Below are 21,871 nucleotides of genomic sequence, written 5' to 3'. Positions count from 1 at the left end.
TGAGCAGGCCCAGGCCTGGTCCCCACAGAAGGTCTGCTCCCTTGGGGCACAGAGCATGGACCCAGCCTGGAAACAGCCATATAAGGAGGCCGGGCTGGCCGGGAATGTGGGAAAGGCTCTGTGCAGCCCGCTCCACCTGCCCAGGGGACAGGCAGGACTTCCCTGTAGGCATCGGCCCCAAGCCAGGCACTGTAAGCCCAGACCCTGCCAGCCCCGCCCTGGACTGTCTGTGGTCTTGCTGTCACAGCTGGACAGGCCTCTGCAGTCCCCTGAATCTGACAGCTCCGTGCGCACAGGGCCCCTGAGGCCTGAAGCGGGAAGAACTGCGCGTGAGCTGAGAACCTGGTGTCCCGAGGCCCCGGCAGAGCCGTGAGAGTGGCAAGGGGCAGGCTCCCCCGCTCGGGAGAGGGGACAGGAGCTCAGGAAGCGGACGGCCACTGACCAGCGGGGCCTCCACCTGGCTTTGTCTGGGAGGGGATGCACGCTGGCAGGAAGGCAATATGAACGAGGCGGTGGGGGGAAGCGTTCAGGCCCCATAGTCCTGCAGAGCACTGGGGTCCTTGGAGGCATCTCGACGGCTTCTGTGGAAGGCGGGGGGTGGGGGGGCGGGGGGAGGGTGAGCCCCAGGCCCCTGCCTGCTTCACTCTGAGCAGTGTGACTATGGCCTGTTTTTATGCAATAGGCTCCCTTGTCACATACAAGGGGAAACTGAGGCTCAGAGAAGAAGGAGAGACGGTCTAAGTCACACAGGTCAGCACCAGGTCTCGCCGTCAAGCTCTTTCTAGTATGTGGCAGTGGCCGTAACAGCACCTGCGTTATCCTCTGGGACGTTTCCAAAGGCCGGGAAGGGCACAGAACATGCCCCACACCCATCCTGCCCGCCCCTCCCCTGCATTCAGTGGCCACGGCCAGGGACCAACCGACACCCTCCAAATGCTGGGGCCACGTGGGCATCCTCTTTATTGGTGTTTCCCAGGTGTTGGTGCAGCGCCCCTGGGCTTACGGGCCAGGGCTGTGGGGGAGGGGTGGCAGTTCCAGAGGTGGCAGGGGAGAAGATACATTCTGGCATAAAAAAAGAGTTCTTGGGAAAGGCTCCTGTGTCCAGGTGTTGCTGGTGGTGAGGGAGGTGGCGTGCACGTCTCAGCCGAAGACACTCTTGGCGGGTCCGGCTTTGGGCTTCTCAAAAACGGTCTCCGTGCCAGTGCGGGTGCGGCTGAACACTGACGGGGCGGCAGAACCAGCTTGCTCTGCAGGGAGGATGGGGAGGAGGTGTCGTCAGGGGCATGCTCTGGTTTCCCAGGGAAGAAAGGCCCCTTTCGTGGGGAGCACCCCCCTGAGCCCACAGGCTCTGAACCACAAGCTCTGAAAAAAGACCCTTGGGGCCCCCCTACCCTCCAACCCCATCCTCCCTCCTACTGACACACAGGTGGTCCTGGGAACACTCACCACACTCCCGCATGACCTGGTAGGTCTTGGATTTGATCTCCTGGTTCTTGGTCAGGTTCCCTCGGGCCCCCTTTAGGTCCTCCTCCTTCACAGGGGGGCGCTTCTTCTTGATGGGGGCCTCTTCAGCCCCAGCCTTGGAGAGCCCAGAGCCTCATCTTACAACCCGGGGCCTCAAGGCTGAGAGCCCCTTTCCACCATTGCGCCTTGGCCGAGACCCCTTCCCTGCTCACTGAACTCGCGCCAATTCAAGGCCTCACTCCTCTTCCCAGAAGCCTTCCTGACCGTACCTCACATCCCCCGGACCCCGAGTCTCTGCCCTTTTCCCACAGACTGGGAGCTCCGGGGCCATGGCTGTTGTAGCCTCACACCATCCGTCTGCCTGTTCTCCCTGAGCCCCGGTCTTTGCGGGGGGCGGGGGCGGGGTGGGGGGGCAGAGCCTCCCGTGTTTATGCCCAGAGCTCAGCTCAAGACGCAGCTGCCGGGGATGACAGCATCCGTCCTCCACCCCTGCCCCCTGGCACCAGCAGAGCCTGAGCTGGGCCCTCCTACCTGGGACATGGTGGGTGCTGTGAGGAGCTGCTCCCTGGCAGGCAGTGGCTGTGGAAGAGATCTGAGCAGCGCCTGGCCCTCTGGGGCTTATATAGCTGGCTCGCCTGCTGGGGAGGTCCCTCCCCTCCTCCGACAGCTCCCCCCCCCACCCCTCCCCGATGATTCAGACCCGCGCCGCCGCGGGCTTCAGGGTTTATTCTTGGAGGCGATGGGGGCTCGCTGAGCACGACTGCCTGGGGGGCTGCAGCCCTGGAGACAGCAGGCAGCTGGCGAGACCCCGTGCCCTCGGGGACAGCTGCTCTCTTGCAGGCGGGAGGTGCTGGGCCTGGCAGCGACGCGTGTTTATGAACCTAGGTCCTGTAACGTGCGTGTGACAGTCCGAGCTGTCCATCTGCGATGGTCCATCCCAGCGTGGGGGTGTCCCCGAGGAAAGGGAGGGCCCGAGGCCAGGGTGGACAGCTCTAAGCTTGTTTTTCTTTCCCTTCTACCCCTTCTCCGGATTCCAGAGGAAAGAGACTTTCCAGCCCCACATGGCAGCAGGGCAGAGGCGTTCTGCGTGTGCCGCTGGGGAGCATGTGTTCACTGCCAGCTTGCTGGGCCCTCACAGTGGACTCAGAGCACGGCGGCTACCCCTGGCTCACAGGTGGAGAAACTGCGGCCAAGGGAATCTTAGGAGCCACTCCATCCGCATTTTTGCTGATGCCCCCGTCCTCTGTCCGGCTCCCAGTGCAAGTTTCGCAAAGGGACAAAGAGGGCAAAGCGCCCAGGTAGGGCCGGAAGGAAACGGTGATTTGTGGGAAGGGCACCGGCGAGGTGAAGGCAGGAAACGGCACAGAGCCTCTGACTGAGCCGAGGTCCCCGAAGGGCACCTGGCCCAAGGACATTAAGGTTGTGAGAGGGTGGGCAAGAGTGAAGTCCACTCCAGGCGTGGACAGAGGGACAGGCTCCCTGAAGGTCACTGGGCTCTCCTCTGCTAGTCCCCAACACCCCATCCTTGAAGGGGAGACCCCCGGGGCACATGGTAGGACTCCGACCCCGGGGTGAGGGCAGGGGTGGATGTGGGTAGGAGGCCAGGGTCCGCCCCGCTGGACGCGACACGCCCCAGCTTCTCGTCGGTTTGTGATGGAGAGTATTTTTATCCCTGAAGGCTCCAGGCAGACGGAACCCAACCAGGCACTGACGTTTGGCTATTTGGAACGCCATTCCACTGCTGTCAGACCTTATCCCACCCCAATCCTCCCGCCTGGTCCTGGCCCCAGGAGGCCAATGCGAGCCCTGCCAGGCTCCATCTGAGACGAGTGCTGACATGAGGAATGCCTTCGGATGGCTGTGGGCACAAACCCAGGACTCCAAGCGGGCCACGGACGGCAGGCCTGGTCTGTGAGGGCCCTGCTGCCGGCTCCCGGGGTTTCAGCTCTGCCCCCACAGCCGGCTCTGCCCAGGGAGGCAACTGCCTTCCAGCCCCACGGCCTCAGGCATAAGGATGTGGGATGTTCACTCCTCACACTCCATCCCTCCGGCACCACTTGCTGCTCGGCGGGGGGCAGAGAAGCTTTTACTCGCATTAGCAGGGACGTGGAAACGGCGGGAGTATGTTTAGCTTTTTCCCCTCGGCAGGTTTTGGCCCCCACATCTGCCATGAGGCGGTGTCAGGTCCACTCTCATTCTGTTTTCTGGGGAGAACCTTCTACCTCACCGGAGACATTTTCTTGACCCCACTCTCCTGTTTCAACTCCACAGAACACACAACCAACAACCACAAAAGTGATGGTTTCTTTTTTTAAAAACTGTAATAAGATGTCAAACTTTATTGTAAACCATTTTACATTGTAAGTACATCGTCTTCCCTTTCATTTCAAAAATGTGTTTCTGTGAATCGTAACACCACAAATTTAACCCCCCCCCACTGGGAGGGCAGTGGAAGTCGGCCGTGGTTGGCTCACATACGTCTGACTTCTAACAAACTTCATGAAAAGAGAAATCAAATCAAGCCAACCCACCCACTCACTCAGGAGCTCAAGGTCCCTCCCCGAGAGCAAAGCCCTTCAGAACTGCCAGTGTTTCACAGGGTAAAACAGAGAGCTCTCCACTCCTAGTTGGAAGTGTGTGAAACTTCTAAAGGCCAGCCCTGCACCCCCCAAGGTGGCCGCTCTGGTTGGTGGCAAGTTCCCAGAGCCGTCTATGTTTGCCTGACTGCAAAAGGGCCAGTGAATTGCAGCCTGGAGGGCAGAGGGAGCTGCTGACCGCTGCTGCTCCCTCCAGGCTCCTGGGACAGCCTCCGGACGGGGACTCTGGGCTGCAGCCTCCAGGCCCACAGTGCGGAGGGGAAGAAACAGCTCGAATTTAAGCCTTGATATATTTTCCCTTTAAAGGCGTGACAGGTTAACACTCACCCATGACTCCTTGCTGGCACAGGTTAAAGCTTGAGGCAGGAGGCCACCAGCATGCCCAGAGGCTAACTGACGGGCCTTCACGTGGCAGGTCTTGGGGCTAAGCAGACCGAGAAGCCACTGTCGCCCAGGATCTCACCACCACCCCTCCTTGTCACTGTCAACATTCCACTGGCAGCGGAAGGAAAAATGGGCAACAATGATCTCTTCCATTCAGATATGACAGTTCTACCTCATCAGGTTATTCCCATCAGTACAAGAAACTTGTTCATGGCCTTGACTTACACGTTTCCACTGTGGGCGGCTTGGCTGAGGTCCAGATTTGGACAAATCAGATGGACGGCGCCCAACACCCAGCTGGTGTTCTGCGGTTTCTCAAGCATGATGATGCTTGCTTGCCACGTGGCAGGTGAAGAGCTGCATCTCATAAGGCACCTTGGAGCAGGTGGTGGGAAGCTTATCCCAGGGAGGGAGGACCGCTTGGAGGGACGTCCTGACCACGGCCTTCTGCATCCGCTGTCTTAGGACACTGCACCACAGAAAAGCCCTCAGTAACTGCAGGAGGCACTGCCGGGGAATACAAACTCTGCGTGTGTGTGTATGTGCGCGCGCGCGCGTGTGCACGCAGAGGGTAAGGCCAAACACACGAGGCCATGCCATTCAGGCCCACACAACGACAAGGTCCTGTATGATCAGACTCCCTGTTAGACGTCCATGCCCTAGTTAGCCAGCTACACAACTGCGGCTCAGAGACGAAAGCCCTCTGAAAATCAGAATACAAGGAGAACCCACCACTGGCTCGCTACCTCTTTGTCCCCCAGATCCACTGCCCAGCAGGGGCTGGGACAAGCCTTGAGATGAGCAGATCACCTGGGGTCTGTATAACCCACAGTTTCCATTCCTCACACCCCCGGGGCTCCCCCACCCCCTGGTCTGGAAACATTAAGAGCTCAAGACTGAAAGTGAAGCTCAGATTCTGGACTCAGGGAGGTGCGGGAAACAGCTGTGGCCACAGGTTATTCAAAGCAAAATGAAACAGGAGGACAAAGGGAGGTGAGTCAGCGATGCCTGCCATCTACCAGGACCGATGTCCGTCCTGGTCTTCTCAGTGGGGAGCTGCCCACTAACACAGCCAAAGGCGGGAGAGGGGAAGAGCATGACATGAGAGCTGAGCGAAGGGAGAGCGGAGATGGGCTCCACTTCCCCCCTCCTCTCCTCTCCGGCCACAGGCACCCACCCTAGCAGAGCCACCGCCCACTGCAGCTCAGGTCCCGCTCCTCCGGCGCTCTGGATTCCGGACTCCTAGAGGATGACGGGCTGAGAAGGCCTCCCCAAGGCTCGTCCCTCCAAGAGCCACACAGGTGGGACTGTGGGAGGCAGAGGACAGGCCCGGGATGCCTGGTTTAACAGTGTAATTCCCCTGCCAGAATTCAGACCCAATCTGCTCGCGTGAAACACATTGTTATGTAGGTCTGAAAAGAAGGTTCTGGGTACGGTGTGGCCTCCCTGCACTGACCTTACTTCCAGCTCACACCTCAGCCACGTGGTTCTCTACTCCTGAACTGCCGTGGCTGTCTCTGCGCTGGGACCAAACACTGGGCCGCTGCACCCTGCTGCTCCCACAGCAGGGCGAGGGCCCGGGTCAGCCCATTCCACTGCCGGGCAGCAGACCCCCAAAGCCACGGGGCCTGTGCCCACGCTGAGGAGCGGGGGCCACAAGCTCAGAAGCACCTCGTCCCGCCTGTGGATGCGGAGCTCGCTCGCTCACCTCCGCCCACCCCGCCCCCGGCCACCCTGCTGCTCTGGAGGATGCGAGAAACAGGGTCACTTGGTCAGACAGGCGTCCTCTGGACTGCTGCACAAGACAAGTTGACACCCTAAGGCGACAGACACGGGGTCGCGTGAGAGGACGTTCCCAGTGCTGGGTCCAGAGCCTAGTTCTGAAAGCTGCACCATAGGAGGCGGGGCGGCTGAGACTGTTTTAAACTTCAGATCTGGAGGCTCTGAAGAGAGGCAAGGAACAAACAGGAGTGGCCTCAGAGTCTCAGTTTTTCTGGACACAACATCCTCTTACGCTCCTTTTTCGGTCACATTTCACTAAGAACTCTAACCTGCCAGCAGAAGTGCCAAGGAGCGGATGGGCCCTGAGCAGAGCCCTTCCTGTTCCACCCTCGCAGGGCCCTGGATCCACATTTGGACTGCCCTGCTCAGGCCTGACCTTTGCAGAACCACTGGGTTTGCTGATTTCAGATAAGGGCCCACCGCCCTTCCTACCGGAATCGTTTACCTCATCTGATCGTAGGTTACCTAACAAATATTCCAAATAAAAAACTCCCGACACTTTCCTCCCACCAGTTCACATCCCACGAAAGGCAAACAAACCCACTTCTTTGGGGATTAAAAAGAGTTTTTAAATACAATAGTATGAAAATATAACTTAAAAATATAAAAGTCAACAGCATACGGAAGACTTAAAAATCTATGTTTTGCCCATTAGTCCCATAGGAAATAAACACATACTCAAAAAACATTAACACTGTGACAGCTCATAAAACCAGCTATAGAAATCAATAGTTACAAAAGCCATTTCGAGTAAGAAAGCATCGTGGTTTCAACTTGGTCAATGAGTAACTTTTAGCCCGCAAACGTTTTATGTCTTCACATTCCCCTGAGCCTTGTCGGAAGGCTCCACCCACGGTCTGTGTGCCCCTGAGTTCTCATCCTCAAGGCCACCCGGCCAGATGCAGGACAGGGCTTCTGGGTCCCTCACGACACTGCCTGGGACGACAACACACAAACAAAACGCCTCGCTTGCATATTTGGTCAGTGTTTGTAGTGCAACTGAGTGGGGACCTCCAGCGGCCACGTCGGGCCGGCGGCCTCCCTCCCTCGGGTCACAGTACTCTGGGAGCGGGCAGAGACCGCGGGAGGAGCGGAGGTAGAAGAGGGGCGGGGGGGGGAGGGGAGATGCAGCACAGCGACCCTCAGCTGACCGGGCCCCGACCCGACCCCGGCTCAGGGATGCGTCACACAGGCAGCCCGAAGCGGTGCTTCTTCTTCTTCGAGGGCTTCAGGGGGGCCAATCTCCGGAGGTCCTCCTCCGCATCGGACTCCTCCATCTCGTCATCGGCCGAGATCAGGATCTGAGTGGTGGGGGGCACGGTCCTGAGTCACCACCCAGCAGTGCCCTCTTCACCCGCCCACCCTGGACCCTGGCACAGAATGCCAGCCTGTCGAGGACGCCTCAAGTGTTGGGTTTCTTTAGGAGAGGGTGATGGGGAGGCCCCCTTTACGGAGTGAGACCGGCTGGCCCAACCCGGACGTGGTTTACACCACGTGCATCCACGGGCCGCTGACACCTGTGCTGAGTGAACACGCCTCCCCTCTGCTCGCCTCCTGCTTCTGCATCCAGACCCCGGCACAGCACACTCCGCCTCCGGGCGTGCTGGCGGAAAAGCCCACTCGACACATGGAGTCCTAGGTCCTCGGAATTGGTTCAAATACAGCAAAAGCATACCGAAAAGCCCCTTTTTGAAAAGAAAACACCTGTGGGGCAGAACACAAAGCAGGGAGATTTCAGAGTGTCTGCTCTGAGCCAACCTCATAAACCTCAGAAGCCAAACAGGAGCCTTCCGCTCTTCTGAGCCCCTGGAATGATGCGGCCAAGCAGCTGGGCACCCGGGGCAGACACTCATTCACTGCCCACTTGTCTGGCTCCTCAGACCTCGGAGCACCAGGGAAGGACTGGCACAGCCCAGGTCAGGAGAGAGGCCCAAAGCACACCTGTGCGGGGGGAGCTCATTCTCCGCCAGAGTAGGGTGGTCTCACCACCCCTCCCTGCAGGGCTTCCTGCCTCGTCCTGGTCCCCTGATGGAACACTCTCTCTGGCTCCCTACTGCCCGCACAAGCACGTCTCCATTCCTCATCCTGCATCACAGAGCACCTTGCCCAGCTAGCTCAAACCTTTGCCTATACCTACTTCTTGTCATTCTGTCCTGCCCTCTGGAATATACGCTACTCTGGCCACAATGAATTTCACATTATTACCCAAACACCAAACCACGTAACCACGACTGCTCAGGAGCAGCTGCTTCTGCCTGAAACGCTGTGTCATTCACCTAATGTTCACTACGCTCTTACAACCCGACAGGCCTCGTGCCAGATTCTAGGGACACCTAGAGAAGAGACGGGTTTCCCCTCTGTCTTCCATCTAGTCAGCTTTCAAAGCTCCCTCTAGGACGCCCCCAAGAGCTAAACCCACTGTTCCAAGTCTCTGCAGGATTTTGTCAGTGCCTCAACTTCAGAACTCATCGCAGAGTGCTACGGTGGGCTGCGCAGACTGTCTCCTTCCTCACCCACAAGGCTGAAGGCCTCCTGGGGAAGACACCCGCAGCCATTCCCGTAGCCCCCATCGCACAGGGCAGTGCAGGTGTGGAGTGAGTGCTGCAGGCTGCGCAGGACACACGAGCTTGCCTCCAGGCTCCTATCTGTGACCACCAATCTCCCTGGAGTCCAAACATTTGCACTCGGGAAACTTGAAAGTAAGGGGAGAGGAGGTTCTCCCAGGGAGGTCTGGCTACTCCTACAGAAGTTTCCAGCTGGCTTAGCCAACACTTCCCTTGCTCTTTAGCAACAGGCAGGGATTTAAATGCCTTGATGCAAAAGGTTGACGACTAGGCCCATGCGTCCTTGACAGCTTCCCTGGAACAAGGCAGCGCCTCCCTCTCCTGTCTTTCTCCACTGACAGGGGGGCTGCTGGAGGTGAGCCACCGCCACCAGGTGCTCCAGCTCCTGGCCCTAGGAAGGCCCGTGGGACCGCAGGAACGGGTGCTGGCTGGACGGGAGCAGTCAGCCGCCTCTCCCTCCCGCTGGCTGGCGCTGTGACTCAGCACTTAAGAGAAGGCCAGATGCAAACAGGAGACCAGACGCCTCCCAGGTCAGCAGCACGAGGGCTCAGCCCTACCTCAGATTCTGACTCCTCGTGGGACGCGGCCCTTCGGTAGCGGACCTTGCTCCCGTTCCTCGAGTCCTGGTTGGCTCCCCTTTCTTCTAGTTTAGCTTTCGTCCTTCCCTTTCTCATGAGGAAATTGTCCACTACCCAAAACATCAGAGCCTGTGGGAAGGAACGTGCAGGTTACTCCGGGATAAGCCACTCGTGAAAGCAAAGCAGAGCAGCCGCCACACCCACCCTTCCCACCCCCGTTCCAGATCACAGCACCCAGAACCAGGGAAAACGTCCTCTAGGCCCCCAGCACTCTCTCTCAGGGGTCTAGGAAGAGATCCCCAAGCTCTCTGTCCTTTCTTCTGTCTCACCCCAGGGGGCTGTGTGGTGGTGACAGATGGGGACAGCCTGCCCAGGCCGCCCCAGCAGTTAGTTGGCAGAGCAGGGCCTGAACCAAGGCCTCTGGACTCCGGGTGGGGGCTCCTCCCCTGGGCTGAGCGGTTGGCTGGCACACCTGCCACATCTGTCACCCCCAGGTTCCTTTATCCTTTCTTTTCTCATTTCCTAATTTCTAGCCAGTGCACTCATGAGTTTCTCTTGGAGCCCTGTGGTTAGGATAAACGACGGGGGTGAATTCCTGACGGTCTTAATCTGGAAGCTGCCATTACATGTGGGCCAGGGAGGCAAGACAAAGATCCCAGGACCCTCCACGTTGCGCAGAGGCCCCGGAGCGGGGATCCGCGTGTTGAGGAAGAAATCCTGCTGGTTCCGGGTCTGGGGTGGGGATGGGAGGTGGCAAGTGCTCGCATGGAGGGACCCGAGGGCTACGAGGTGTTTTTTTCCATCAGACTCAGAATTTTGACAGGAACACAGGAAGGCAGGGAGCAAACGGGGGTAAGAAATGCAACGGGCACTGACGTTGACAAAGAAGGGAACAATCAGCATGACGATGGCCAGCTTCAGGTCTGGGTTTTCAATGGGATTCAGCAGGGCCACCTGCAAAGAGAAGCGGGCTCCGTGAGGTCGGGAGAGACCACAGAGATGGTTCCATGGGGGCGCAGGGTGGGGGCAGGCCTGGAACGCCCCGAGAGGCCACAAGCCGCTCACCCACAAGGCCCGGAGAGGGGGCTGCGCCCAGACACTCCCCCCAGAGCCCCGGTGAGAACAGCACCTCACACCCCAGGACGCGGTCCCCAGACCTGACTGCTAACAAGGGGCCCCCCTGGGGACCAGCTGGAGCAGTCAGTGCTTGAGCGGCTTTCCCCTGGTGTGGACCTGAGAGGCGAAGGGGTGGGGGCGGGAAGCTCTGTACAGAGCAGGCACAGGGTGACGTGTGGGCTTTGGCGAGCTGGGGAGAGCGAGGGGAGAGGGAGGTCGCTGGGCGCCCACCACAGGTACCAGCAGGGAGGCACCGGCCACTTTCTCACAGAAATCCTGCACCCCAACCACCTCCTCAGGGACAACCGCTCCCAAAAGCCTTGGTTTATTTTCTTAAATAAATCTCAGCCACAAATGAAACCAAAGCAGGCCAAGATCTGAGCTACGTGTCCCAAAAGGCTCTTTGGCTGGTTTCCTGTGGGCAGTGGATACGTACACACACAGCCCTGGGGCCAGAGGACAGAGGGCAGGGTTAGGAACCATGGGAACCTGTGGCCAGCCACGGCCTATGGCACCAAAAGGCTTGACTAAACCGCTGGCCAAGAGAGGTGTATGAGGAGGCACCTGCAAATGCAGAGAACACCCGCTGACAACATTTACAGTTCTCCGACCGTAAGCAACCACAGGGCAGGGACTGCAGTTTCATGAGCTTTATATATTCCAAGGCTGAATCTAGAGCAGATGTGTATAACTGAAGTGGAAGGATGCTACATAAAAAAGGGACCAGTTACTGCTCTTGACAGGTAGCCAGGAGCTGCCCCCTAAGACCCAATCCAGGTGCATCATGGAGTTAAAAAAAAAAAAGAAAGAAAGAAAAGAAACAACCAACTTGGTTTCCCAATAGGGCTGGCGTGGGGGCTGGGGGGAAGCACCGTCTTGCTTAGCGTCTCCAGGAGCTGGTAAAGAAGGGAACAAGAGGCAAACCTTCTTCCACTGAAGTATGAGGAGGACGATGAAGACAACGGATTTTTCAAAAACCATGATCACGATGTAAAGGGCGCACTGTCCGACCCAGGCTCCGCACTGCAGAGGGTCTCCTGCAGGGACAGCGGGCTTGGTCACGTGGGGCCCAGACATCAGTGCCCCTGCCCCTCCACGGCCCACAGCTCCTGTGAGCCCTCACACCTCACCCCACCCCAGAGCTCCTAAGGGAGCCCCCCAGAGCACCAAGAATTGGCTTGGCCCGAACAAACACATGTGGGTATTTTAAACAAAATCAGAGAATTCCTAATTTGGAGATACCAAAGTGGCCTTTCTTTTAAGAGATGCTAAGATATAATTACAAAGCACTGAAGTTAGTGAGTGCCGACTGCTGGAGCTCAGAAAAGCTGGCTCTTTTTGTCCACTGGCGGCAGAGGCCGTGTTAAGCACGGCTGCTATTATCACCCGCTGCTGATTTCTCCAGCGCCTGTGGTGCCACCCACCCCTTCCCTGTCCAAGAGTGGCCTGAGGGTTCTGAATCACGAAGGCAGCAAATGACCTCTTTGTTCGTCTCCCACCCTCATTCCACTCCCCAGGCCATTCCTGCTGCCCTCAGCCCTGACAGCAGAAACCTGACTCTGGGGGAATTCAGGTCCTGTCTAGGGGGGCACCACAAAACACCTCGGGCTGGGAACGAAGAAGAAAAGCGATGAGCCCCCAAAGTGAGGAGTGAGGGGCTGTGACAAAGGCCCGTCTGTGATCCCATCAGTCACTGTGCTTGAGAAACAGACGAATCCAACAGTCCACACTGGGAGACACACAGCCCCTCAAGTGCCTCCAGAGTGTTTCAAAAGGGACTTGATGAAGCACGAAGGACCCCTCCAGGGAACGTCCTACATCCTCAGTGACAGGCAGTACCTATGGGATGGGTGAGTCCCTGGGGAGCCACACACGCCTCCAGAAAGGGAGACCAGGGGACAGCGGGGGACACCGGGGGCCACTCTGGAAGCCCTGCTGGAGCTGTGTGACCACGCTGGCCAGGAGGGGGCTGGAGAGTAACACTGCAGGGGAGACAAAGGCTGTGAGGAGAATCTGGCCCCCACAGGAATCTCCAGCTTCTCATTTGATTCTGCAGTTTCTGTATCAAGCTCTGTCCAGCACGGGTGCCAGAGGCCCGCAGCCCGGCCAGCTGCCCACAGTGGAGGCCCAGCGGATGCCTTCCCGCAGCCGTAATGACACAACCCCAGGTTATTCCCTTTTCTGGAAAACCTCGGGAGAAGTACACAGAAAACAGGCAGAAAGACACCACTGCCTCTTCTGCGCTGTCCTATTTACTTTCCCTTCTGGGATAAGACACACTGGAGCCAAAACACTGTTTCAGAAGCGCAATTTCTCCTAACTAGATTTTTAATGGTTTTGTAATCCTTTCGGTAAACTATCTGATGTTACTGAGGAAAGGTCTCAAACACAGCAGCTCAAAATACTTGATAAAGACTCTTAAGTGAAACGGGGACAGTCAGACAGACGCACTGGTGGGATAGATCTCTGAACTGGGGTTAGCGTGTTTAAAACTCAACAGAACGAGTTGACGTTTAATATCAAAAGAAACTCTACTTGCTCAGAGCTGCTCACTCCGTGTGCTCTAAGTTTTAAGTGGCGTACAGAAGAAAATGCTTTTCCTCCCACTGGCCTCACACGGCCCCCTGAATTTCACTGCTCTGAGTTTCAGGGCCACAACTTAGCTGCAGCTGCCTGTTTTTTTCATGTAGATGCCTGAATAAGAAAGTTTAAAAACATGGTGAAAAAAGAAAAAAGTCACATGTGACCCCACTCTCACATACCGCTTCCTCCAAGCATCCAGCCCATACAGCCACAGCTGGAGTGAGCGCGCACGCGCTGGCTCTTCTGCTTTGTTTCATTTGAGAGTCTTTCGGATGTTCCTTGTGGCCTCATCTTTTAGGGACAGACAAGCCAGGTGTTCTCAAGTGCTCTGCTTTTTACCACACTGGACACCCTCAGGTACGTGGGGGTCTGTTTTTCTTGGGTTATTTCCTCAGGATAAATCATGGGGATGGATTGGACCAAAAGGACAGAACACATGTGTCTCTAGAGAAGCCTCTGGAGGGAGCACTGGGACAGGGGTGGGTGGCGAAGCCCACACACCACCGGTGCCCAAGGGACAGAGAGCCTGTTTTCAGGGCTTCCGCACAGGGAAGAGCAGCCTGGTCTTCAGACTGCAGACACCATGCACTCCCTGGGCCCCGTCTTGCCCCTCAGGGCTGTGTGGTCTATTCCTCACATCCCATGTTCTTGTTAGCACGTTCACCCTTCTCTTCTAGAGACCACGGAAACACCCAGAAAACAAGCCCCTCTTCTTCACTCACTTGAGAAGAGGGCTCTGGGGCCTCCCTGGAACGGCTGCCTCAAGTGGATGGGCCAGATAACAGGTACAGCAGGTAGAATAATGTCCACATCCTAATCCCCAGAAGCTACTGTGTGATCACGGAGCTACTGTGGCAGAGGGGAATCAAGGGCGCAAGTGGATTAAGGGTGCCCATCAGCTGGCTAAGACAAGGAGAGCATCCTGGCCTATCCAGGTCGGCCCACTGTAATCACAGGGCACTTCCAAGTGGAAGGAGGTGGAGGAAGGTCAGAGTGATATGATACGAGAGAAACTCAACCTGCGGTTGCTGGCCCTGAAAATGGAGGAAGGGGCCACGAGCCAAGGAATGCAGGCAGCCTCCAGAATTTGGAAAAGGCAAGGAAACAGATTCTCCCCTTAGAGACTGCAGAAGGAACCAGTCCTGCTGACACCCTGGTTTTAGTCCATGACCCTTGTGAACTACAGACTGTAAGATAAATTTGTGTTGTTTTAAGCCACTAGTTGGGTGGTAATTTATTACAGCAGCAAGAAAAAACAACAGAAATTGACAGAAATAGAAACCGGTAACTGAGGATACCCACTATCTTTCCTCAGCCTGGGGAGGGAGGACCCAGATGGTCCTCAATAAAGGGCAGCTTCACCCAGAAACACCCTGGCTTGAAGACCCTGGTTCCCAAAGGCAGGGGCCGGATGACCCAAGGGCAGGGGCCGAGGCAAGCTAAGTGGGTGGAGGAAGCTGGCACGGAAACAAGAGGCTCAAACAACCACCGCCTTCTTCCTTCCAATCTCTCTTAGGGATGCAAACAAAACACACTGGGAACAGGTGATACCCTAACACCCAGCGTATCAGGACCAGACTTGGCCTCCACTCACAGGTCACTGAGCGGCATGACTGGCTGTGAGTGGCTCTCTCGTAGCACTGCTCAGCTACAGCTGAGTCGTGAGCCCTGCCTTCCAGAAGGGATCTTAATGGCAAAGAAGAAGCTATGAGCACTGCTCTTGGAGATGGTGGGAGGATCAGGTATCCCAGCGTAGCAGCCAAGAGGCCCTCCAAGCTGTGCACTGTCTGGGTGAGCTTCCTATGTCACTCAACCCCTTTGGGTGCCTCTCCTATAAATGAGGATGATGTCACTTTGGTCCACGTGCTCCGCGGTCCATTTCCACGCCCCAAGTTGAGGAGTCAATGACTCAGAGCTTCTCCACAGCCTTCCCTGGAGCCACAGGGGCACACGCTGTGTGTCGGACACTATCTTAAGTCAGTGACTCATCAGGCATCAAGTAACGGGGCTAAGAAAAGCTCTCTCCTGAGCTCATCTCCCATCAGTGGAGACAAACAATTACTTAAGATTTCTAGAAATACCCAAGGCACTCACAGCCAGCTCCACAAACCGGCTCCCCTTTTAAATGTCAGTCCCTTGTGAGTCTTCAGCCATGCAGGAGCAGCCATCAGGCCCAGAGCCATGAGCTCTTTTGGAGGTGTGACCAGGAAAGGAGAGTGGGACCCAGGAGCCCTCCCTCTTGTCCCATGTGCCCCTCTCACGGCAAAGGCTCCCCTGATGCTGCTCCTATGAGCTGGAGCTCCTGGCAACAGACAGCAGGGCCCACTGTGAAGGTGGCAGAGAGGTGACCCCGCAGAGCAGGGCAAGGTCCAAAGAAGCCCCTCTCACCAGCAGCCCCACTGAGGCCACGTCCAGCCATTTCTCTGGGGGTACCAAGAAAAAGGCACTGCGTGTGTGCTCGAAGCCAGCAGGAAGGCAGCTTCCTACCCAGGCTGTGTCCCATGGGGTCTGACGAGATGGAGCGGGTCAAAGCGGAGCCAGCATCCACAGGTCACCTGTTTCAAGCTGTTCCTGTGAAGATGCACCTGGTGTCCCAGGTGACTGTACACGCCAAATGCTGGGGGGGTGGGAGGGGGCCAGCCCACCGTCAGCAAGGGGACTTGGCCTCGGACTGGGGGACGCACCCTCCAGTCCTGACCCTGTGAGCCCCAGCAGTGGAATGGCCCAGTGACAGGACAAGCACAGACATGCGGCAGAAAGAGGGGCAGCTCCCACAGTGGGAGCCACCCCCATCTCTCTAGCAAGGTGGGCAGGTGGTATGAGCCTGGGGGGACGCGTGGCAGAGGGAGGTGGCCTTACAGCCCCGCAGGCGTGGCTGCTGGCGCCCCCTGGTGGAGGAGGGCTGTGCCCCCTCCCCGCGTCTAGGGTGTCTCCTGGCTCCCGCCAGCAAGGTGGGGAGCCTTGGCAGTGAAGCAGGCACTCATCCGCCTCAGACATGTGGCGCCTGGGCTCCAGAACCAGCCCAGAGAGGACGCAGCCACCGGCTCCTGAACCTTCTCTGAACCCAGTGGCCTGCAGGGCTATATGGGGAAGGAGCAGAGCCCCCCACGCCGCCATGCAGCGTCCGCGGTACGTTACCATATTCGCCAAAACGCAGGGACTCCCACTGCTGCCACTCCACCAAGACGCTGACGGCGCGCACGCCCACGTAGATAAGCAGCATGCCCACGGTGGCGTCCAGCAGGAAGTTGATGAGGTACCTGCGAGGGGAGGGCGCAGAGGCACCGTCAGGGAACACCACCGGGGAGCCACCACCAGGGAGCCGGGCCCACGTGCTTCCGGGGCCAAGGTCAAGGCTGGAGACCCAGCACGGTTTGGCCCCATCCCGGGAGGGGGGAGCTTCCAGTGTGCCCGTGCGGGACGCTGCAGGGCTCACTTCCAGGAGCCCAGGAAGGCCTCCTGCCCCAGCACAGTGCGCTGCTTGAGGCAGGCAGAGGAGCCACTAAGAAACTTGAAACACCTCAAGTGTTCCTGCCCAACGAAGACTGGGCCAGAATGCCTGGGAGCAGCCAAGGAGGCCGGTGAGAAAACAGAACTTAATCGAAGAAAGTAGTTTGTTCCATGACTGTTCACTCCTTGAAGGCCCAGTCCTCCCAAGGCCCTGAGACAGTGCTGCTGCAGCAGAGCAGTTCAGGAGATGGCCCCTGGGGTTTCCTAGACCAAAGAGGGCAGGACCGCGTGGCCCTTGCTCATTCCTGGGCTTCAGAGCCTGCCACGGAAGCAAGCACAAGTAAATGTTTCTAAAGAGAGAGCTTAAGATGATGGAGAGGCAAGATGATGGAGGAAGGAGAGGAGGGTCAGAAGAGCATGCCCACCCTGACTTCTCGTTCCTTATCGGGTCTGTTTCCGTCTGTCTGACACACACCTCTTCCCTCACCAAGGAAAGGCCCCTTGCCCACTGGCCCTCCCTCGAGGGCTCTGAAAACAGGCCCCAGCTCTCCAGACAAAGCAGGAGATAAGCAGTCACGGGGCCAGGTGCTAACTCTCCGGGATGCTACATGGCTCAGAAACCCCCCAGAGAAGATACAGATACCACAGATCAATTGCGGCACTTCTGAGTTGCTGAGGCTCGAGACAAGGCCCGGCCTCGGCGACGTACACAGCACTCTGAAACCGGAGGGAGCACACTCAGCTGTGCTCGGCGGCCCTGCCAATGCCCTGGAGTGGCTGGAAAACCAGAGGGAGGGGACAACGGCCTTTTCCTCCCACCTGGCCTTCCTCTTTAAAATCACAAGGGGTCACTCTCAGACCAGAGAAGGCCTGGCAACTGCTTCCCAGGCAGTTTCTCCAAGTTCACAGCTGAGCTTTGGCCCCAGGCTAATGCTGCTCTCCTGCTTAAGTGGTGCTGACATCTGGGACCCATCCTGAAAATATCCACAGCACCCGATACACATGCATGTATTAGTTCATTCATTCCCTCACCAAACACTGATTCCAGCCTACTGTGTGCCAGGCCTTGGGAACACAGACAGAAAGCTCCAGACCCTGTACTCAACATAGGTGAGACTGGCAGCCAACAGGGTATCCTGTGGGCCCCTGGGCCAGACTGGCTAGGTTCCAATACCTGCTCCATCACTTTTATTTGAGCTGCGTGAGCTCGATTAAGTTATATAAATCTCTGTGCCTCAGTTCTTTAACTGTAAAATGAGGATAATCCAAGTATCTACAATGCAGGGTTGTTGTGAGGATCAAATGAGTCAACACACACAGACAGGGCCTGCCACGTAGTAAGTGCTACACAAATGTGCTGTTAGAATCATAGCCCCCTCAGATGTCACAAAAGCCGAACCCCCACCCAGAGCAGCACCCTCGGCACAGGGCATCCCTGCAGCCACAGGAAGCTGTTCGTCCCCCTTTGCATGTTTCACCTCTCCCCGAACTGACTGGCTTCCCTTCTAGGTCCGTAGACTGTCAAGATGCCCCAGGTCCAGCCCAACCGCTTCCCCATTTGGAAAAAGCCACAGGGCAAAGCAAGGATGGCGGGGCTGGAATGGCTCCCGCTGCAGCACTCGCTCTTCCACAGGCCAGGATCTCTCCACTCTGCGGGGCAAGGCCTGCCCTGGCTGCCCAGTCCCCTCCACAACAGCTCTTCAGCCGGCTGCTGGAGCTCTCACATCTTCCCTAAGCTTTAACGACAACATTCTCTGATCAAGCTATTCACATCTTCACGAAGTGCCCCTATGGCTTCCAATGGCACATGTACGCATCACCTCAGGAAATCTTCACGGGGACCCTGGGGATCTGGACGAGGACACAGAGGCTCAGAGAAGTTAAGCCACCTTTCCGCAGCCTGGCTTCCCAGTCAAGGGCTCTTTTCACCACACCTAACGCCACTTTGGGCCTTTTCTCCTCTGGCTGAGCACTTGAGATCTGTCAGCAGCCCCTTCTCCATCCCAGCTGTGACTCTGTCAATGTCCCCCAGTGACCAAGGCGGCACCAGGAGATACGGCTCCTCGTCCCAGTGCCCCCAGGGTGAGCAGCTGGCACTCAGCGTATCTCAGCTGACCAAGATGACATAAGCTTGCTGCTGGGCTCAAGGACTGGAAGGACAAGGCCCCTTCCTAACCAACTCCCCTAAGGAGGACCCTCCTTCCAGTCCCCTGCTTTGGGACTACACTTAAACAGATCACAACCTATCCAGGTCTTAAGGTGAAACCCAGGGGAGGGAGACTTTACAGCTTCTTTCTGAATTTGGACCTGGACTAAATCTCAAAACTACACACTGTCACCAAACAAGAGAATCATAAAGGAATCTTCCCGTGCAAATGGTCTTAAATATACACTAAACCTCTTGGCAAAGGACTTACCAGCCCTCGACCCCGCTCTCCCTCAAAGGCACTGCAGGGCTGGGGGGCATTCCAGGCAGAGGGCAGTTCAAGCAAAGTCACAGAGGCAGAAGACAGCTGGTGGGGTTGAGGGCCACCAGGAGCAGCCCGGCATGGCTGGAGCACCAAACTTGAGTGAGGAAGGCAGCAGGGGGAGCCAGGATAAGGCAGGGAAGCATCTTTCCCACTCCGTCTGCTAGGAGTATCACTGTTTGGGCGGTGTCAGCAAGGAGGACAGGTATCATGGCCCAAATGGGGTTTCAGGCAGACGGCTCTGGGGACCGTGCGGAAGGCACACGGACTGCACTGACGAGGTGGAACCACCCATGGTCTTCGGGTCAAAGAGGCCAATGACGGTCAACGATGGCTCTGACTCTGAGTGGCTGACACCTCAGAGAAGCTCCTGTGTGTCCTGGTCCAGCACAGACACTCCTTAAGGGCGTTATGCTGCTCTGCCAGGGGCTGCTTGGAAACTGGGAGACATAAGGGCGCTAGAAGGCCAAGGGACAGAGCTCAGGTGGATCAGCAGAAAGCCAGCGCACAGGGCAACTGTCCCCAGGCAAAACCCTAACACCCGGCAAGCACACGACAATCTCTCAGAGCAGCACAGGGGACAGAGGGGAGTTGCCCCCTCCCCAAGCTACAGGGAACATGAATGGCAGCAGAAAGCAAGGCCACGGGCCACTTACAGTGAACAAGGGTCCTCTTCGGTGAGATCTGCTAGGTATACATTTGCAAAGTGGATGAACAGCATTCCTATGGCTTGTTTGGAAGTGTCTAAAAACCTGTACAAAACACAATCAGCACTTGTTATCACTCTGACAGGAGGGTAATATCCAATTTGGGGAAAATGATAAGTCTGAAAGAGAAAAAAAAAAGCCACTGGGGAGACCCCAACCTTCCAATTACTAATCACCTCTTCCTGGGACATTGGGACTAACTCAGGCTTGGCATTTCAGCCCCCTTTCAAAACCGTCAATAACACTGTATCCCTGAAAGGTCACTGATTAATAACAGATTTAAACACACGAGACACGTTTAAAATGTGTGTTTTCACGTTTTCATTTTTGCTACTTCAAAACAAAGTGCTTGAACACAGCTTTGGATGGGGTCCAAGGTGCCTCTACTTTAAAGAGCTTCCAACCGACGTCATGCGCGAGCGGATGATGTGCACGCTTGACAAGACTTGCACGCACCCAGCAGCGCCGCTGGAACCCCGCACAGCCTTCAGCTGCTGCCGCCTAAACAATGGGCTGGTTAGGGGTGGACAAACGTCTCTGTAAAGAGTCTGAGAGTAGATATTTTAGGCTGTGGGCCATCATTCTCTGTAGCAACGACACAGTCTGCTGCTGCAGCACGAGAGCAGCCAGTCACTAGCACCCACTGACACTTTATTTATGGAGACAGACAGTGGCCAGACTGGGCCTGCGGGCAATAGCCTGCCAACCCTTGGGCTAGAATACAGGAGTTTCAGAAAAACAACGTCGGCAGTCTTTGGGACACGTGGCAGGAGCATGGTGGAGACGACGTGGGTCCTCAGTCTCTCTTTGGCTGTGAACACCTGGGGACTACTTGCAGTCCATGGCTGAGGCACCTTTAGGTTGCGGCCACCTCTCCCGGCCTCCCAGGCTGGGTATTCAGAATTGGGCCAGGCCACTGATGGCGGTGACGAAGGGGCACACAGGCATGGGTCTCAGGGCTGGAACGGACCTTAGAGATTATCCAGACCTGAGAGATTATCCTGCAATTAAGGCTTGAAAATCATTTCCTAAAATCATGGCAAAGTAGGAGTCACCAAAGGGGATCATGTGTAAAACCCAACTTCACGTTCCCCTAGGCCTCCCGCCCAAGCTAGATACCCAGCCTTGAGAGAAACCGACTGGGGGAAAATAAAAATGAATTATCAACACTGAGAAATAATGCACTGAAGATCAATCAAGAATATGCTTAACATTTTATTAAGGGGCCTTTATCACAGAGATTTACTGGAAGTTTCCTCTGGAGGGAAAGTAGCTATTGGCAGGACGGGTGCAAGAAAGATCATGTGGTCCTGAGGAGCAGGCTGTCGCCTTCTAAGTGACTTATTTTTTGGAGTTTTGTCTTTGGAAGCTATGTCTGAAGCTTTAACCACCTTTAAAAAAATTAATTAATGAATTAATTATTGGCTGCATTGGGTCTTTGTTGCTGTGCGCGCAGGCTTTTCTCTAGTTGCGCTGAGCGGGGGCTACTCTTCACTGCAGTGCTTGGGCTTCTCATTGCGGCGGCCTCTCTTGTGGCAGAGCACGGGCCGTAGGTATGTGGGCCCCGGTAGTTGGGGCACGTGGGCTCAGTAGTTGTGGTGCACGGGCTCTGTTGCTCTGGCGGCATGTGGGATCTTCCCAGACCAGGGATCGAACCCGTGTCCCCTGCAGTGGCAGGCGGATTCCAAACCACTGCTCCGCCAGGGAAGTCCCCTAATGAAAGACTGCTGCCACGAGGTCATCCTAGGACTAAGAAAAACTAATTTGGAGGAGAGAAGCATTTACACGGTACATCCGATTCATCTCCAAACTTGGACAATTTTTTTGCTCATGCATAGAGAATCTAAGGACTTAACACAGTCCGACCACAGGGGACATGACTAACAAAGCCTGCAGCATGGACTGATACACCTGTATCGTCTTCTACCCCCTGAAACTGGACAGTACAGTGATGACAGAATCACCACCATCTGACTGTCACTAGCCCTGTCATAAGCTCAACAGTTACCTAGAGAAACAGAAGTGCTTTCATATTATACACAGTTCCTGATGATTAATTGGACTAATGGATTTCAACACTTTATGTTATGTATAATTGCTCACATTCCATGTCCCCCCCAAAAAGAAACCCCATAAAATAGTCAAAAGCATTCTAGGAATGAATTAATATTTCGATAC

At 56.4% G+C, this 21,871-nt stretch overlaps 2 protein-coding genes across 5 annotated transcripts in view; both read right to left on the bottom strand.

The window, feature by feature from the left end:
- Positions 1-934: 934 nt before the first annotated feature.
- On the bottom strand, positions 935-2,090 carry MUSTN1 (musculoskeletal, embryonic nuclear protein 1). The gene is made up of 3 exons (XM_057705241.1): positions 1,996-2,090; positions 1,447-1,579; positions 935-1,247 (listed from the first exon to the last, which is right to left on the bottom strand). The coding sequence occupies exons 1-3, from the start codon at positions 2,002-2,004 to the stop codon at positions 1,141-1,143; spliced, it is 249 nt and encodes an 82-aa protein (XP_057561224.1). The 5' UTR covers positions 2,005-2,090; the 3' UTR covers positions 935-1,140.
- Positions 2,091-3,783: 1,693 nt separating this feature from the next.
- STIMATE (STIM activating enhancer) overlaps positions 3,784-21,871 on the bottom strand; it is a 56,883-nt gene continuing 38,795 nt past the window's right edge. The window contains exons 3-9 of one of the 4 annotated variants that reach the window (XR_009048736.1): positions 19,643-19,738; positions 16,207-16,328; positions 11,410-11,522; positions 10,246-10,323; positions 9,349-9,498; positions 7,779-7,931; positions 7,402-7,528 (exon numbers count right to left, since the gene is read on the bottom strand). Coding sequence is in view for 2 of the 4 variants with exons in the window: in XM_057705239.1 (XP_057561222.1) it covers positions 7,412-7,528; positions 9,349-9,498; positions 10,246-10,323; positions 11,410-11,522; positions 16,207-16,328; positions 19,643-19,738 (676 nt within the window). In the remaining 2 variants the exon portion in view is untranslated. Of the gene's footprint in view, positions 4,915-6,774; positions 7,529-7,744; positions 7,932-9,348; positions 9,499-10,245; positions 10,324-11,409; positions 11,523-16,206; positions 16,329-19,642; positions 19,739-21,871 lie in introns of those variants that run through there. The other 3 variants (XR_009048735.1, XM_057705240.1, XM_057705239.1) reach the window with 3 other exon arrangements.

The sequence above is a fragment of the Hippopotamus amphibius genome, chromosome 13 (genome assembly GCF_030028045.1).
Source record: "Hippopotamus amphibius kiboko isolate mHipAmp2 chromosome 13, mHipAmp2.hap2, whole genome shotgun sequence".
Lineage (NCBI taxonomy): Eukaryota > Metazoa > Chordata > Mammalia > Artiodactyla > Hippopotamidae > Hippopotamus > Hippopotamus amphibius.
This window is presented reverse-complemented; position numbering and strand designations above follow the sequence as displayed.

What these genes read in the sequence shown, in the direction of transcription:
- MUSTN1 (XM_057705241.1), bottom strand. An exon ending in CCAGGTCATGCGGGAGTGTG is followed by an intron (nt 1,248 to 1,446) that starts GTGAGTGTTCCC and finishes TCCTCCCTGCAG; the next exon opens with AGCAAGCTGGTTCTGCCGCC.